At 43.3% G+C, this 19,502-nt stretch overlaps 1 protein-coding gene and 1 long non-coding RNA gene across 5 annotated transcripts in view; one reads left to right on the forward strand and one right to left on the reverse strand.

Moving 5' to 3' along the window:
* Positions 1-12,143, forward strand: part of LOC134927233 (uncharacterized) — a 33,415-nt gene extending 21,272 nt beyond the window's left edge. The window contains exon 3 of the long non-coding RNA XR_010177582.1: positions 10,522-12,143. This is a non-coding gene — a long non-coding RNA (uncharacterized LOC134927233). The remainder of the gene's footprint in view (positions 1-10,521) is intronic.
* Positions 1-19,502, reverse strand: part of LOC134927186 (uncharacterized) — a 362,077-nt gene that overhangs the window by 262,342 nt on the left and 80,233 nt on the right. For all 4 annotated transcript variants that reach the window (XM_063921310.1, XM_063921329.1, XM_063921319.1 and 1 more), the window contains exon 4: positions 8,442-8,603. In XM_063921310.1, the coding sequence (XP_063777380.1) occupies positions 8,442-8,603 (162 nt within the window). The remainder of the gene's footprint in view (positions 1-8,441; positions 8,604-19,502) is intronic.

A 19,502-nucleotide genomic window follows, 5' to 3' on the forward strand; every position in this document is an offset into this window, starting at 1 on the left:
AGACTTTATCTGTCAGCAAAGGGCGGAAAGTAGTATCCCTTCGTATCCGTATTGGTGGTGAGGGATACAGTAGTGCTAACTAGATAAGCGCCTGTTTCGCTACGCTGTGGGAGTGCTGGTGGAAACTGGAACCCGAAGGTAAGAACAGTACACTATTGTCTTTTAAAACTGTTTATTTCTGTTTGATACACATTGCGTATGCAACACACGCACACACCTGCATTTTTCCATTTGTGTAATTTTCACATCTCGCCTTCCTGTTTGCCATTTATAATTGATAACGTGCTGAGAAAGATTTGTTGCTATTGGTAGTTAAAAGTAAAAATAATACGTAAAGCAGTAATTTGTAAAACACGCACACGGCTTTGCCTAAAGATACAAGGAAAGATCTGTGTGGTGCTCGGTAGATGATTACAGTTAAAGATCATTTACATTGATATAAACGTGTTAGTTGTATTTCTGTGGACATATCTGGCCTGCGTACACGTGTCTTTAACAAGGGGCAGAACGAGCGTACGCAACACAAGGGCCGACGCACGGAGCATATATTACGCAACGAAGCGTACGGATACGCCCACGTAATACAAATCACACGATAGTATTGTTTTAGTAGGCGGTACGGAAGCAACGCGATAATAGCGCAAGTCAATCTCAGTATCCTAAATTTTAATCTTTAAGGAACCTTCTCTGGTTGCAACTCCTCTGGGACTAGACTGCGATACTGAATGAAAGGGATTTCTGTACAGAAACGAAAGTAAAGAGTATATGAGGTGAAAGAGTGTGTGTGTGTGTGTATATATATATATATATATATATATATATATATAAGGTTTCTCATTTTCGGTTGGAACCCCCGGAAGTCGAGTTCTCGTGAGGTACTTCCGTGAAAGTGACAGCGCGTGGTGGCATCCCTTGTTAAATATTGAAATAAGAGCATTAGAGTATAGCAGATTAGGAGGTCTACTGTAGACACAGACCAGGAGGTCACGGACCAGGAGGTCCAGAGAGACAGACCAGGAGGTCTAGGTACAGCAGACTAGGAAGTCCGCTATAGATAGAGTCAAGAAGCACAACCACAGGAGGGTTGGTGCGGTACCCATATAGGCCATTAAGCCCTGGCTGAAGGAATTTGCAGCCGTAATTTTCGATTCCGTTGGTCGTTCCGCACATAAGGTTAGTTGCTTATGTGCAGTACGATTGTACCGCATGTAATTGTGTGCATTAGTTTAACTTGACCCAGTACCGTTTGCGTACGCTAGAGGGGTCATAAACGCTATTTGTACATTCTAACGTGATTTGTGTAATTTTTTTTATTTTAAGGGAGGTTCGCTGGTCACTCGGGAATTCTCTAACAACCGATACTTGCTGGGGACGGGTAACCTACTCCCACACGCCCCAGTAAATAAAGGTTTATAGGGGCCCTAGGTTGGGTACAGCAGCTCTGAGTCAGTGATTGAAGTACTGGCCAACGTGGGCGAGAAGTGGGTGAAAGCACTCGGTTGAACTTTCACCGTCGGCCTACCCCGGACATCTTGGTTTTTGTAAGGGTTCGCTGAAGACCCTGATTTGAAGGTCAGAGGTAGTGAAAGCAACACCTGCAAAGATGGGGGCCAGTTGTTCAGGTAGGGGGCGATCAACCCTGGTTCAGGTTGATTTAGTAAAACGGCCCATAAGGTCGGCAAGGTCTATAACGTGTGATACAGACCAGGAGGTCCGAAATGTATCACAAGCAGAGGTATTATTCAATGAATGGGAAAGAATGACTGTGCATGACGGGGAAAAGTTCCCACGGGTAGGCAGTTTTAGCCCTAAGGTGTTACAAAATCTAAGGAGATGGATATGTCTAATTAAATCCAGCAAGCAGTGAATCAGACATTATGATTGTTTACAGATATTGCAACAGGAAGGTGAGATACAAAGGGAATTAGCTTACACAGCTGACTCTCACTTTGGTAAGAAAAATATGGCAACAAGAGAGAAAGTGGTTACAGAGAATGGCACACTGGGGTATGATAAACATGCACTTAGCAACTGTATTATTGATGATAAGAATAATTGTAACAAATGTAACAATGATAAAAGTAAAACTGTTAAATGTACAACTGTTAACCCGTGCAAGTTGCACCCCATGTTTAACTTCCCTCAGGATTACAAGCAAGAAAGTGAGCCCAGCACGATGTCGGCACCTTTTCCAGCAGCCATCATACAAGACATCCAGGTGGACGCGACCAAATCGGTAAAGGCAGTAGTAGAACCCCCTAACGGAGGGTCAGGTGAGGTCGTGTCCACATGTAAGTACGGTATTGTATATCATGCACAGACAAATGTACCCCATATTATAGAGTCAACACAAGATGATGTGGTTGAATTTAACCCTGTCAGGGTGATCACAGTCCCAAATGGACAGACTGACACTCAGGGAGTCACTCCCGTCAGAGACATTGCTATGCATTGTCCCTGGTCCCGGATGGAAGTGAGGACAATTATGTCTGAATTACCTGATCCCAGGAGAGATCTAGCCGCATGTCAGAGGTTTATTAAAGAATTAGGAAACTCCACAGAACCCACCAACAAAGGTTTGCGGACAGTGCTGAGGGCATGTTTGCCCTCCAGTGTTGACCCTGCGAAATTTATTGCTGATTGTAAATTAGACACAGAAGTACCTCGTATGGAGGAACACAATCAGGAATGTATTAAGCAGATTAACCGACAGTTAGGAGTATATTTCCCAGCCGTTGTCGAGTGGAACAAAATCTTCTCCATAAGACAAAAAGAAGGTGAAAGTACTTCTAATTATTTTCATCGGGCACTGCAGGAAATGGCTAAGTATACAGGGATAGAAAACATCAAAACAAATGTAAATCATAGAGAAGTAGCAGTTAAAGTATTAATGGACGGCTTAAAAGACACACTAAGAATCAGAGTACAAACCTCTCTACCTCACTGGAGAGGTATCTCGGTGGCTGCATTAAGAGAGTCCGCTATCGAGCATGACCGTAATATCCAAAGAACCAGGGAAGCACAGGGAGAGCGGTTGATGGTGATGAGCATCCAAGCACTAGAGGAGGCATCAAATCGACCAATACCCCAGGCCCCTGGCACATGGAGGAAGCCAAGGGTTTGTTATTTGTGTAAAAGGGAAGGGCATTATGCCAGAAATTGTAACAGCCCACATAAAGTCAGACCCCCTAGACAACAACATGAAAAATGAAATTGTAATCAGGTACCACATATGTAAAATTTTGAGCTACACCCATAAGTTGCAATCAGGAAAGTTGATCATTAACCTTGATAGTAAGCCTGAGGTTACAGTCAATGAAATTGGGAGGTCATTCCTTGAAGACACAGGGACGGCCGGGTAAACTTTGTAATTTATCTGTAAATGTTTCTTTTTCCCCATCTCTGACGTTCATCGGCAGAACTCAAACATCACATAGCTACTTGGTCTTTGCAGAAGTCTACCTAACCCCAGTGTGACCTACTGACATCGGTGTGTCCTGGCCAGGCACAAAAGGGTGGAGTGTGGAAATACTGGTGGGGGAGACTGCGCAAAGATACCAATGGATGTGTTGGTGTGACAGCCTGATGGTGAACGGAAGATCTGACAATGTTTTTTTTGTTTGTTGTTTTATGTAACATATATATGAATTGTTCTCTCTCTCGTTTTTTTTTTTTTTCCCTCTTCTCTCTCATGTTCTCATGCTTTACAGATGGTATGTCACACATCAGTTAGACAAATGGTAATGCAAGATTTTTGCTCCTTACAGAAAGATCGCAGATTTGGAGGGAATATTGTATCACCAGAATGTTCGTTTGGAAGACTGAGAGACAGCACCTTTGAGATGACAACAGAGCAAGAAGAACAACAAGACTAGAGGACAAAAACATCCTAACATTTTTCTTTCCCCTCAAATTATTTTTTTTGTACCCCCATTACAAATTTTTCTTTCTCCTCCTGTAAGATGGACTCGCCCCAAGAGACTGTGATCCGGATTTTCCTGTTGACCCTGTTGTTGACCAGAGCAGTCTGTTTCGGTGAGAGTACCATGGAGGTCGAGAAAGGATCTGGAATGGGTTCTGATGACCAGGATGGAGGCATAAATTTCCAAGAGCAGCACAATCACAGAGTAAAGGCGAGTATCAGAAAACGATCTGATAGCATTGATAATAGAAGGAATTGTGAAGGATTGTTAGCTGAAGAGAACTGCATCTGTGGGCATTGTGACAATATAATTGAGGATGGGTGCATCAAGAAATGTCAGTCCAGTTTTAATATCCACATGGACCGGCATCCATTGAGTGACTATCACTCCTTAGTGGGTAAAGTGTTAAACCAGACAGACTGTTGGGTATGCTCTCAAGTACCTCAAGGTCATAGCAAATCAGGGCTAGTACCATTCCCTTTAACTGTAGGAGAAGTACTTGAGTTAAGTGGTGGGAGGCCGGTGGACAAGAGGTTTAATATCTCTAGTCCTCCTAGTACCATTCCCTTTAACTGTAGGAGAAGTACTTGAGTTAAGTGGTGGGAGGCCGGTGGACAAGAGGTTTAATATCTCTAGTCCTCCTAGTTTGAAGCTCCACCAATATCATGTAGATAGGTCCTTAGTATGCTTTAAAATTTCCAATCCCCGAAAGCTGGGAAATTGGGAAGTGTCATGGAGTAATCAAACCATGACCTTTTCACACAGAGCCGACAGAATGCCCATAGACACAAAACTTATACGCCAAATAGCCAACAGTGGAAGATATTTCCAATACAGGTACAATCTAGGAAGTAGGCCCATGCGAGTTGGAGAAGTATCACCAGGATACTGTGCATATATCATACAACTTGATACATGTACTAGACAGATGGGAGAATTAGGGTTAGGAGATTTCACATGGAAAATTTGTAACATGGTTATGTCATACTCTGTCCCATATGTTCTCCCCGATGATGCATATTTCATATGCGGGAGGTAGGCGTATAGGTTCCTTGCCCCAAACTCAGAGGGATTGTGTTACATTGGAAAAGTACTGCCTGAAGTAATGACTGTATCCCATATCAAAATGAAAGACATTCACCGCGGTGCCCAAGCTCCTTATACTCACACTCATTACGAGCACGTCGTTAAACGGCACCTGATAGAAAGGACAGAGCATCCGGCCTCTGATTTGATCCATGAATCCACCGGGATTCAATTCCTACTCGCGTTAGATATCACTCGTACCGCCAGAGGAGTGATAAATTATAGATATATATCTGCGCTAGCAAACTTATTAGACAATATAACCGAAATGTATGACGACACATTCAGGTATACTGGGAGAGAGTTACAAGCCTACAAAACAGAACTGGTTCAGCATAGGATGATTCTCAATTACCTCACAGCTGTGACAGGCGGGTATTGTGTTACCCTAGCAACTCAATATGGAATAAAGTGCTGCACGTACATTACAAACAGCACTGAAGACCCGGCCGAGGTCATAGACCAAAAGATGGATGACATTTTGCAATTAAAGTGGGAGTTCCGAAGGAGACACAATCTCACTCTCGCTGCTGTGGGTAATGAGCTGACCGGTTGGGTGTCATGGTTGAACCCACGAAATTGGTTCTCGGGTTTAGGAGAATGGGCCCAAGGTATTATCATGGATGTAGGGAAATTTCTCTTGTGTATTCTGGGAGTCATCATATTGGTTGGTCTGATATTTAGATGCGTTCGGATTTTAACGAAGTGTAAAGGTAATACCAGAGTGATGAGTCTGAGGAGCGAGGACACTGTAATAACAACAACTAATTTGGTTTATGACCCAACAATAGAGACAATGTTGTGATGAAAATGTGATTCCACGGTCCGTTTCTTTCACCCGTTTCTCCTTTGTTTTTCTCCAAGGTACAAAGACATCCGCTTGGAAGAAGAATTTAACAACCTCTTTTATACAGACCATTGATGAACTATGTCATAGACCCCCCCAATATCCCTATTAACTTTAACTTTTTACGAAAGCCCAAATACTTTAGAGACTGTAATTTTATGGACATTGGAAAAGCTTTTGTCGCCATTTATAGCAAAAGCACCGATAGACATCAGACAACATGTACATCAAGACAAGACACCAGACAAGACCTCAATCGGCGAATGCATACTAAACTCACATAGTTTATGACTGCATTTATAACAATTGCTTCTTATCCTAATTTCTACAACCTTCAGGTAATGACACACATAGTCGACAGGGAATATAGACACATATATCAGCATTCACATGTTCCCCCCCATTCATGTATCATCAACTAAATGTGCTCCCCCATTTGTTGCAACCAATAAGCCGAAAAGAGCTCGGTAAAGTTTGACAGCCCATCCACAGACCCTTAATACGGGATAAGAAGGATTCAAATGTATACTTCGCAATACCTCGAAGCTTGATTTAAAACACGTACGGCACGATGATACATGACCCCTCAAACATGGATCCATACACACATGCTTCTACTATCTCACTAGGTCATACTTTTCCCACCTTCTCCTCTCCTCCCTTTACCCAATCATAAAAAGTATTTACATGATGACATATATTTTTCTGTTTGAACTGTTTTAGGAAGTGGCAGTTATTGATGACTGCCAAAGGGTGGACTGTCAAAGTCGAAAAATATCATGCTTCACGTTGCCATATATTAAACCCATGCGCTTGCCCGCTGCACGTGCACATTCTCTCCCGGGCGTGCACATATTCGCAGTTGCGTGACGGCGCCTCCATGGTCGTGCGCTCAGACGCGTGGTATGCGCATTTATGGTAGAGTTTCTGTGCGTCTGGCGGGCGACTCGATCATTACATAGTTAATCCGAATAGTATGTTTTATAGGTAATGGTCCCCTTAATAATAACTGTAAGTTTGTTTAGTGTGACTGGTCCATGGACAGAGGAATTCCTCTTTGCATGATACGAAGGGTCAGACAGTGTCTGAGCGGTGGTGTTTGGTACCTAACTAAAGAACATTTTATTAGAAACTATCCGGTGCTGGTTAGGTAGAGATTAATCGCTCCTGCGTATAGTTATGTCTATAAGTACTTTCTGGACATTTACTGCATTTGCGGTTCATTACCCATGCGGCGGGAATCCTGAGATTCCCTCCCACCTGAGCAGTTCGATATAGTCACAGCCCACCTGTTTAAACTAACCTATGACCTTTTGTTATGATGCAGGGAGACATTCCTGTGTCCAATGAACAATGAGATTATAGGCTCCTTTGTAGTGTACTGTATGCAGTGTATATAAGAACAGCCAGCCTGGCCAGCTTAGTCTACTCTCCACAACGGTTTTCATCATTGACTAACTAGGGAGCTGGTATCCAGGACTGCGCAGCGATCATTCCCCAGTGTGTAAGTTCTCTCTGTGACCACCTTATTCTCTGTCTGTATTTTGCCACTTACTCTCTATCTCTCTGTTATTGTTTAGGATTAAGACGCTATTGGTTATTTATGTGTAGTTATTCTGTTTAGATTTTGATGTTAGTTTGTAGTGTATAAGCTGTTAACTGTATTTTCCCTTTTTACATAGCTAAATCTCGTTAGTAAAGGTTTTGGAACCTTAGCAAGGTATTGTGTGTTTATTACATTGCTGAGGGTATTCGGAGCGTCTCAATTGCTCAAGCAGCTTTTATATTAACAACGTTAAGAAGCGTTATATCATTACAGTATGTCAGTATTAAGGTTTACAATATAAGTATATCCCTTCAGTGTGTTGCTAACAAGGTTTACTGTGTCATCCTGTGAGCGTCTGCGCCGCTTGTGTTCCACTCGTGGGCACAGCATCCGCCACGCTAGTGGCGTAGCATTACGGTAGTCGGCCGCCTATAGTGTGCTCGATACCAAGCGTAAGCCGTGAGCGAACGTGCTGCTCGTGCGTCTCGACCGCGGCTAAGCCTCTGCCACCCTAAGTGCGTACCCTTACGGTACCCCGTACGCCAATTGCGTACTGAGTCTCTTACCCATATATAGTGAATGTTATAAGGTAAATAATCAGCTTTATCAGGGTGTGGCCAGCCTACAAAGGGGGTGTGGGTAGCCTCCACAGAGGCTTGAAATACACAATAGTTTAGTGCAGTGTAATGCAACATATCTACCATGTATATTATACAAGTGCACAGTCTGGAACCTGATCCCTAGAGGAAGGAGTGGGCCCTCAGGCAGTGGGGCCTACCGGTGGTTTCCCTGGTACCCCTGTGGGACAGTTTCGACCCTGAGTGTACAATATCGTATAAAATGTTGGTGCTTTAAAAAATAAAGGGTGGTAGTAGTAGTAATAATCTGAGTCTCTTAGCTCAGTGTGGAAAATATGTAACAATAAATTATATTTCTATTAATAATAATAATAATAATGATGAATGGAATTTAAAAAAAAAACTATAGCATGGTACAAATGATCAATTAGCCTTGTTGAAATGAAAGATGAAGTACAAACCATTGTGTGACAACAGAGCAATTGAGAGTCTTCCTTCTTTCAGCTCCTTAAGCAGTGCACTGATGCTGTGTAGCTCTGCAGGAATAGGGACTACTTCTGATGAATACCGGCTTGCAAGGGATTTATATCTTGAGTCCAGTTGATACATTTGGTAGTCAAAATCTTTAAAACAATAATTTAAAAAAATAGTTATGTAATAGATTTATGTTATGTAAATACTGTATGTCCTTTTTAATAAATAGACATAAAGGGCATTAGTGTTGGAATGATTAAACCTCCTATTAATGGTCCCTGAAATGGAGAGGCTCTAAAATAGGTTCTACAATACTGTACATCTTCCCTCTGGTGTCCTACAATAGCAAGAGATGTCTTGTTTTTAAAGACTTGAGTCTCTTCTTCAGTTTTTATCAGACCTCCAGTGTTCACTGAAATAAAAATTGTGAAAAAATACAGTGCTGATTAGGGAAGCCAATCCCGGGCCATTTTTTCAATCCTGGGTATCGGGATTGAAAAATGGCCAATCCCAGGATTCCCGGGATTGGCTTTTAGCTAGGTGGCCGCCCACTCGCCCTACCCTGCCCTGCACATATAACTCACCATATACTGGGGGCGGGCGGGAGGGGAACATTGTTTGAACGCTGATGGCAGCTCCCAGCAGCAGCGTGACCTCTCACGCTGCGCTGTGGAGCCAGAAAGAGGAAGCTGGGCAGCGTCTGAGCACCCTGTGGACGCTCAACGCTGATCCCTCAATCCCCGGGATTGGAGCTTCCATTCCCGGGATTGAAGGATTGAATCCCGGCCTTTTTTGGCCCTAATCCCGGATCCCACCGATCCTGGGATTGGCCGCCATAGTGCTGATACAGTTATACCAATTTAATAGTAACCCAAATTATAAACCTGTAACTTCTCCCCATGCCATCCTTGAACATGAATTACCTGCACACCATGATCCAATTATACATTATAACCATAAACCTTAACAAACCTATAAAACAAGTACTCACCTAATTCAGATCTGATCACAGCAGCAAATTTGTTAGCTAATGGGCAAAACCATGTGCACTGCTGCAGGGGGGCAGATATAACATGTGCAGAGAGAGATAGATTTGGGTGGGGTATGTTCAAGATGAAATCAAAATTGCAGTGTAAAAATAAAGCAGCCAGTATTTACCCTGCACAGAATCAATATAACCCACCCAAATGTAACTCTCTGCACATGTTACATCTACCTCACCTGCAGTGCACATGGGGCCTAATTCAGACCTGAGGGGGTGCAGTGGCAGTGCAGCATGCAGGAGCTGCGCTGGCTGGAAGCTACTCCTGAAATACAAAAGCATTGCTGCTGTGCAATGCTTTTGTACTTGTGCGGGGAGGGTCAGGCCAGACATGCGGGGTGGACTAGCCCTGTGCTGGGCATCCCTCCGCATGTCAGTGTGCCTGATCGTAGATGTGTATCTACAATCAGGTCTGAATTAGGCCCATGGTTTTGACCATTAGCTAACAAATTTGCTGCTGCGATCAGACCTGAATTACCCCCATAGTTCTGATTTTGCCTGCTCAAATTCTGCAAATGTAAGAAACCCCTACACAGCATCATGTTAGGTGTCTTGAGAGAGTTGAATGTAACTTTTTATGTTCTGCAAATTTTTATGGGGCCTTCATAATGTGTTATCTGCTCTAGTACAATCATTGATTAAGGGAAGAAGCCAGACAACCAACCATTTGTGAGAACACCGCTTTTCAAACCACAGGAAGTCAATACAATTTTAGCTAGTCCTTATGAAAACTGAACAGTTGGTCATTCCTTGGTAATTTCCTTATTTCATAGTAACCGATTATCTACAATAATGCAATATTTCTCATTAGCAACACACATTAGAATAAGCTGGGTATAGAATACTGTATGGAGGCATGATGTATTTTATTTTTCAATGATTCAGGTATTCATTCTATTGTGGAGCACCTCAAAAAAGTTTAATGTTATGCAGATAGATGAAGACTGATTACTAAAATAGTTTTATCCTACTGTAAGTAACTTTTATTTATTGGGTATTTTGATTTATGTACCCTACTCCTATAGTCTCCTGTATCACCTGAAACCATCTCTTCTTTGATGTTCCACTGCTTTCTACAACTCAACCTCTCTAAAACTTTCCACCATACCAAGGCCTCCTCCCCATCCCCCTTGACAGTATTTCTGTCTGTCTCACAAGTCTGATATTTAGTTGTCGTCGTCAACTCTGCCCTCTCTTTCCCTCACCAAATGTTGTCCCTCAAGCCAGGGCTTTGCAAATCCAGGTCGCTTGGCCACTATGGCAACTAAGATTTCAGTCTGGTCAACTACATTTTGTTGTGATCTGCTCTATAGTTTGAACCCGATTGGCTGGATCAGATCATGTTAGTGACAAGAGGGAAATTGCCCTGATGCATGCAGCAATAGACAGTCATGATGGAGTACCCATTGGTGGAAGAAAAAGATTGGTGGAACAGAGCACTCTGTTCACCTTCACTGGCTCCCAAATCTCCAACTGTGGATCTCAGCTCTGACAAACCCGGTCCCAATATCATGGTTGCCTGATTCTGTCTGTCACTGAAGAGGCAGTAAGAGTAGGTGATCCTGTCAGCCAGGGTTACCAGTCAAACAACTACCACTGTGCTGGCAGTTCACACTGCAGAATTATTGACTGTGCTGTTACTAGATGTGTGCGTTCAGCTCTGAAACTACCATGACCTGCTCCAGAACTGTTACACCACAGCCATAGGATCTCCCTACCGATTATAGTGACATCAGACCTCTAGCATTCTTCTTCGATGTGGGTGCTGTGACTATTGGATATGCTTTTACACACAGAACTGTCATTATCCAACCAATTGTGCCCATCAGCATGCACAGGACCTCCCAGCGACTTGCACACTCCAGCAGGAGCTAGGGACACACTGATTTTGCACTGTTTCGTGTCCTGTATGCTCCGGTCACACTCTGCCCTTGGAGCTAATATCCTGAGGTGCCCAAGCATTGCTGGTGAGAATATGTGGCTGTACCTCTAGTTCCTGGGAAAAGCCAAACAAGATTGAGAGGAGGTGATCTACCCAGGTACCTTTTCCATTGCTTCATATCTTTAAGTGCGCCTTTCTCAGAAGGCGAAATGTGGTATATAGTAACCCTGCCTAATGGTGGTCATTCCGAGTTGTTCGCTTGTTGCTGATTTTCGCTATGCTGCGATTTGTTGCTTAATGCACATGATACGCAGAGCGCATGCGCTAAGTTATTTTACACAAAACTTAGTAGATTTGCTGGTGTTCGTGCGGCGCTTTTCAGTCGCACTGCTGATTGGTGAATGATTGACAGGAAAGGGGCGTTTCTGGGTGGTAACTGAGCGTTTTCCGGGAGTGTGCTAAAAAATGCAGGCGTGTCAGGGAAAAACGAGGGAGTGTCTGGAGAAACAGGGGAGTGGCTGGCCGAAACGCAGGGCGTGTTTGTGACGTCAAACCAGGAACTAAACGGACCGAGCTGATCGCAATCTAGGAGTAGGTCTGGAGCTACTCAGAAATGCAAGAATATATTTAGTAGCAATTCTGCTACTCTTTCGTTCGCTATTCTGTTAAGCTAAAATACACTCCCACAGGGCGGCGGCCTAGCGTGTGCAATGCTGCTAAAATCAGCTAGCGAGCGAACAACTCGGAATGACCACCCATATCTGTTGATTGGATGTTTGCTAATAAATTGTTATACTTTTAAACACTATGAGAAGCTTTTCTCATTTGCAATTATTATTTATCAAATTAATTGGTGCTTGCTGAGCTGTTTGCCATGGAGTAAAAGATCAGAGATACCATTCAAGGCATGTTTGCACCTATATAAGGTGACCTGGCATATAGGAGAAGTTGGAGTTATCAACTACAATACTGATAAACTACTGTTGATTTTTTATCGAAATTGAGAGGATCCCACTCTCCAAAGGATACTAAATAAAGGGAACAACGTACTGCGCTTGGTTGTGGATGACCGTTGTGTCAGTGTTTAGGATTGGTATGTAGCAACGAGACTCTACATATAAAGGGACAGATTTAACTATGAACCAGGTCTAATTCAGATCACAGAAACAAATCACAATCCAATAGTATTCATACAATCTTTAGTGGATATATCAGAACTGCAATAATTTTAGAAATGGTTCTTATACATGAAGTATGGACAGAATACAACCAACTTGACATGACAGCACATGATCAATAGCTCACCATTATGCAGTGAGGGAGCATTTCAGCAACACAGTCACTGAAAAAACTTAATCAGCAGACATGAATAGCAGGGAGGTGAGGCAGTCCATTAATTTATAGAGATGATTGGAGAAATAAAAAATGGATTCCTGATAACTTGTGGGGGTTAGTACTTACAGCAATGAATGGTTAGCAGATATAAAATCTTGATTTAGACATGAAGGCATGCAGAGGTGAGGTAATGGTCCAAGGTAAAAGCAGGTTCAAAAGTCTGTGGCAGAAAAAATATATACAAACATGGTTCCAAACATGAAACGTTGAACAGGATAGACGTATTTTAGCAATGCTTCCAGACAAGAGTACAACAGACTTTGGCCCTCATTCCGAGTTGTTCGCTCGTTCTTTTTCATCGCATCGCAGTGAAAATCCGCTTAGTACGCATGCGCAAAGTTCGCACTGCGACTGCGCCAAGTAACTTTACTATGAAGAAAGTATTTTTACTCACGGCTTTTTCTTCGCTCCGGCGATCGTAATGTGATTGACAGGAAATGGGTGTTACTGGGCGGAAACACGGCGTTTCAGGGGCGTGTGGCTGAAAACGCTACCGTTTCCGGAAAAAACGCAGGAGTGGCCGGGGAAACGGTGGGAGTGCCTGGGCGAACGCTGGGTGTGTTTGTGACGTCAACCAGGAACGACAAGCACTGAACTGATCGCACAGGCAGAGTAAGTCTGGAGCTACTCTGAAACTGCTAAGTAGTTAGTAATCGCAATATTGCGAATACATCGGTCGCAATTTTAAGAAGCTAAGATTCACTCCCAGTAGGTGGCGGCTTAGCGTGAGCAACTCTGCTAAATTCGCCTTGCGACCGACCAACTCGGAATGAGGGCCTTTCTCAGAATACATCAGAATATCACCAGCACAGAGCAGTGAGTGAGGCCAGGCTTTAAAGGGCTAAATTGCTCATGAAAAGGAGGGAATAATGTCCCTCATTCCAAGTTGTTCGCTCGCTAGCTGCTTTTAGCAGCATTGCACACGCTAGGCCGCCACCCTCTGGGAGCGTATCTTAGTTTAGCAGAATAGCCAACGAAAGATTAGCAGAACTCCTACTAAATCATTTGCTGCAGTTTCTGAGTAGCTGTAGATACCTCACTAAAAAGTGGGTAACCACGCGCTTGAAATAAATTGGTTCTCTAAGCAGCTATATCAACAATGGATAGTCAATCCAACTAGAAACATATATAAACATAGAATATATAGCGCTGTGAAGTATAGGCAGACAGGTGTAAATGACAATAAAATTTATTGGACATAAATTATTCAATAAAAAATAAAATATAAAAATAAATAAAAATGAGCCACAATATTAAAAGAGGTGCTGTTCATGAAAATTCATAGAAACCAGTCTCTGGTAAGTTAGGATCTAAGGGACTTTGTGATATTGTCCAGTGGTCAGTGGACCTGAAAGATGTTACAGCCTTTTGTATGGGATAGATTATTCCACAATATTTACCACTCCTTGTAGATGGATGATTCCCTTAGCGGTGGTTTAGATGGCACAAGCTCCCACGCCGTAAAGTGAAGGGAAAAACGGTGGATATTCAACAGCAGGATTGCACACCATAAGTTGAATCCCAGGCTTAAGGTCCACTTTCCGATGTTCTGGATGTCCCAAATAGAGTCCTTTTAAAAGTCACCAATGTCAGTTCTGATGCGTTTCGCTGTCACCAGTGACAGCTTTTTCAAAGGTATAGCTCCTAGCTCCAAAATCCCCTCTTTTATAGGAGTGTCCATTATGCATAATCATTACACCTGTCTGCAATCACTTCAATTTCACATATATGTAGTTTATTCAAAATACCTAAATATTAACATTTTATAATATGTTAGGCAAAACTATCTATTTCTAATTATTTAATTTAAAAAACGAATAGGAGAAACGTTTATAATCAATAAAAATTCCAACACACAATAAATTTCTCTCAACACTAGGTGGCACACTGGGTACAGATATAATGGACTTCTTTGTCTCTAAAGCATTTCTCACTCTAGTGTTAGCTTAATCATCCGGTCACGTGACGGACAGTTTCTGAGAAGCTCCAGACCTACTAGACTGCAATCACCTCAGTCCGTTTAGTTCCTGGTTTGACGTCACAAACACGCCCTGCGTTCGGCCAGCCACTCCCCCGTTTCTCCAGCCACTCCTGTGTTTTTACCTGGCACGCCTGCGTTTTTTAGCACACTCCCTGAAAACGGACAGTTTCCGCCCAGAAACACCCACTTCCTGGCAATCACACTACGATCACTCGAGCGATGAAAAAGCGTTGCTCAAGCTTGTGTTAATCTACAAAGTTTTGTGTGAAAGTACTTAGCGCATGCGCGCTGCGTACCATGCGCATGCACATTTTTACAGTTTTTTCACTTAATCGCTGCACTGCGAAAATCGGCAGCGAGCGAACAACTCGGAATGACCACCAATACCCTACTTGTAATCTTCTCTTTGATACTTTACCCGACTAAACTACGAGTGTCTTACGCTGGAAAACAACACTTCTTTGATTCTCCACAGTCTGCACAAGTGTTTGTGGACTCTCTTCCTGGGGCCTCAGCATCTGCTATGGACGTTTTGGACTGATTGGCGCGAATATGTATACTTATTATTTCTTGCCATGCCTATATTGTGATTGTCTGTCTATATTTCTTATGTTTCTAATATATTATTGTTTTACATTACTGATGCAGTCATACCAATATGACAGTAGTACATACCCAAGGGATAAAGTGGCCCGGAACGGGGTGGAACTGCATTCCGGCAGTTCTAATTGGAGGTGGAACCAGTTCCGCCTCCGCCAGCCCACCCTAACTTTACACAGGCAGCATATTAAGTACTAGTCAGAAATCTGAGTAGAGAATACAAACGCTACAATCAGACTGCTGCTGCTGTCCCACCTCCGCCGCCCGCCCACAACATCTCTAATGCTGTGGGCTGTCACTCACACTGTCCGTGCACAGCAGGTGATTATTGAACTACTGCACATGCATATGCACCACAATGCGCACATGTATTGCCAAACAGCGGCAGGGTAGTGTGAAAATTTTGATTGCATGGGTGTTCGCAAGGTCATTAACAGGAAGTGGACGTTTGTGGGTGGTAACTGTCCATCTGGAAAAATTCAGGCATTCTTAAGTGTTTTCAGGGAGGGTGTGTGACGTCAGCTCCAGCCCCAATTAGCCCGATTACTTTGCACTGGGGGAGTAAGTATTGAGCTACGCACAGACTGCACACACTGCACAGAACAGGAAAAACATTAGATGGTGAGTGTGATGCAAACGGTCTAGCATCTGTCCGCTGACCAGAGGTTAAAGTGAGCCGGAACGGGGCGGAACTGCCTTCTGTCAGTTCCAATTGGAGACGGAATGCAGTTCCGCCTCCCCTGGCTCACCTAACCCAGAATGTGAGCCCGGAGCCGCATGCTGCATGGGAATGCTGGGCGCCCGCTGAGGTTCTGTTACCAGCAGGCGCCGGCACCTTCCCCTCAACTGCAGCCGGAGCTCACTCTTGAGCTCCAGGTTCCGGCTGTGTGTGGCTGTGCGGCGCTATGGGAGAGACATCATGACATCTCTCCCATAGATCTGAGGAGTGGGTAGCCAGGCGGAGGTCAGCGGTCCGGAAGCAGGAGCAGGGCTTGTGAGTATTGTGGGGTTTTTTTAATTTTTTTTGTGTGTGTGAAGCGCGCTGCTAGGGGCATTTTCTACTGGGGCAACTTCTTCTGGGGGCATATATACTGGGGAATAACTACTGGGTGGTATAACTACTGTACTGTGGGCAGCTTCTACTAAGGGGCAGCTTCTACTGGGGGCAGCTTCTACTGGGGGCACCTATACTGGGGTATAACTACAGGGGGCATAACTACAGGGGGCAACTGTTCTGGGGTCAGCTTCTACTGGGGGCATCTATACTGGGGCATCTGTACTGGGGGCATAACTACAGGGGGCATCTGTACTGGGGTCAGCTATACTGGGGCATAACTAATGGGGGGCATCTGTACTGGAGGCAGCTTCTACTGGGGACATAACTAGAGGGGGCATCTGTACTGGGGTTAGCTCTACAGGGGCAGCTGTACTGGGGGCATCTCTACAGGGGGGCAATACTACACGGGACATTACCACAGGGGGCACTACTAATGAGGGAATTGCATAAGGGACACTTAATAAGGGGCATCACTCCTGGGGACATAAGGGAAACTACTACTGGGGACACTGTATAAGGGGCACCAATACTATGGGCTTTACATAAGGGGCACTACAACTGTGGGCACTACCACTACAGTGGGCATTGCATAAGGGGCACTGCTACTGAGGGCATTGTATAAGGGATGCTACTGCTGGTTGAGTGACAATGCCCTACGGTACGCACCATGCCTTCAGAGCTGGGGTGGATGGTGGGGGAGGGGGGTGAGTTCCGCCACCTCTCCAGGAGCACCTTAAGGACTGTACATACCGATTGCATATACAGGAAACAGAACTAGAATTTGTTGATACTGTTTTACACCTACCTCTTTCTCCCCCCCCCCCCACCCCCCCTTTCCCTTCCCCTCCCACTAGCATCTTGGTTTCGCATTTGGAGGTCACGAGGTTACTTGAGCCTCAATTTTTGTTTAATTTTTTTTTTACTTATAGGATGACTGCATTAAGGTATGTTTTGTCCTTTACATTTACTTTATGGTTACTGGAGATGGAACTACAGTACACATACCCACTTCTTTGTATCTTTGTTATCTGATGTTCCCCGTGTTAGCTACTTTAATGTCATTATATAACTCAATTTAGGGAAAAAATGAAGCCCCTATAGGGTTTAACCAGGCTCGCATAGTGATAATACTGAAACCAGGAAAAGATCCCCATTTCGTACAATCTTACCACCAAATTTCCCTCCTGAACCAGGCTCCTACCCAATTATTGCATCCCTCACAGACAGCCTTCGTTAAGGGCAGAATGTCTATACATAATATGAGACAATTAATTGCAGTCTTGACAAGATCGCTTTCCTCAAGTCCAGTTAAAACACTCTATGTAAGCTGTGACGCAGACAAAGCCGCTGATAAGGTGTCCTGAGCACACTTATTGAGGACGTTACATATTAAGAATTTGGGGGAACTATTTGTCACTCTTTTTAGAACATTATACAGAAACCCTATGGTGTGCCTCATCATTAATAATTTCAACACCAAATCTTTTCAATTATATTGGTGCACCAAGCAGAGATGACCCTTGTCACAGTTACTCTTTAACTTGGCATTGGACCCGCTTATACAGCACTTTTATAATTGCACGGAATGGCAGGGAGTACAAATTGGTCCTCACGAAATGAAGGAATCTGAATGTGCAGATGATCTTTTACTATTTTTCAGTAATTCTCAGGATGCTTTCCCTAGCCTACTTATACTGTTAGAGGACTTTCATAATATATCAGGATTTTTAATCAATAAAACAAAAACTGAAGCTCTTGCACTACATAAAGCAGCCAGGCTGAAGTGGGGAGATTCGTTCCCCTTCCAATAGGCTATCCACATTAAGATATTTGGGATTGACATTTCCTATAAACCCGTTTAACTTGTATAGGATAAATGTCCCAGCTTTGATCAGTCAAACATTATCAAACTTCAGAGCTTGGACACACCTCCCTCTATTCTATTTGGGTATATGACATTTAATGAAAATTATGTCATTCCCGCAATTACTGTATCCATTGCAAATGTAACCTCTGTTGTTTTCTGATGTGGATCTGGAAGTCTTGAACAAAGCACTTAGTGCATTTATTTGGGCAGATAAAAAACCTAGGATCTCCCTTTTTAAACTAAGTCAATCACCTATGTTGGGAGGTGTTAATCTACCCTGTTTACGTACCTACGCCTTCACAGCGAATTACAGGTGTGCCCTAGACTGGCTATGAGACACAGGTTATTATGATTACACAGCCCTGAAGCAAGCACTAAATCCTGGCATACTGTGTCTCTCCCTAGTCTTTTACATATAAGAGACCCCCAGCCTTTCCTGCCAGTGTCCCCCAAAATTTGCTATTAACCATCATTTGTGCAGCTTGGAAGCTGACTCACTCCAGGACAGGGGTTTCAGCTTCTCTCTTTCTGTCACTGAATCATAATATGGGGGTCACTAGAGGTTTGACATACAGTATAATGTTTTTACTTCCTGATCTCAAAAAGGTCTCCGTTTCGTTCATCAGTTTATAGATACAGATACTCTACAAATCCTTCCTTATGATAAACAACAACAGGCAAACTCACAGGTTATATTATACCATTGTTTGTTTATTATCAACTCCGCAGTTTCATCAGTAAAGTCATATCCACTTTGTGTGATAACGACAAGTCATGTAAACTGGATTATATATTACATCATGACACTTTGACGGCTTGCTCAACGTCAACCATATACTTACATACTAAATGGCAACTAGACTTAGAAACACTAAGCTCAGGTTTGGCAAAATAGAAAGAGGAATTTCATGACACATCATTACAGGATATCTTGTCATCGTTCACTAAATTGAACAAACACCTACTATCAGCATCGTATGCAGAGATGTACTACCAATTGTTGCATCACTCTTAATTAACCCCTAAGTTGCATCTAGTACAATCTATTATCAATTAAACTCTCAAGATAAGGTTCAAAATGACTCCTGAGTGGGCCTTATGGAATATTCCACTAACACCGGCTGGCTAAGGGAGAAAAATTGGTGTTCCCAAAAATCACAGCGGCAGCTAACAAAATGATTCTTTTTTTTTTTTCCAAATATGTTTATTAAATACCTCCAAAAC

Source organism: Pseudophryne corroboree, chromosome 1, assembly GCF_028390025.1.
Source record: "Pseudophryne corroboree isolate aPseCor3 chromosome 1, aPseCor3.hap2, whole genome shotgun sequence".
Classification (NCBI taxonomy): Eukaryota; Metazoa; Chordata; class Amphibia; order Anura; family Myobatrachidae; genus Pseudophryne; species Pseudophryne corroboree.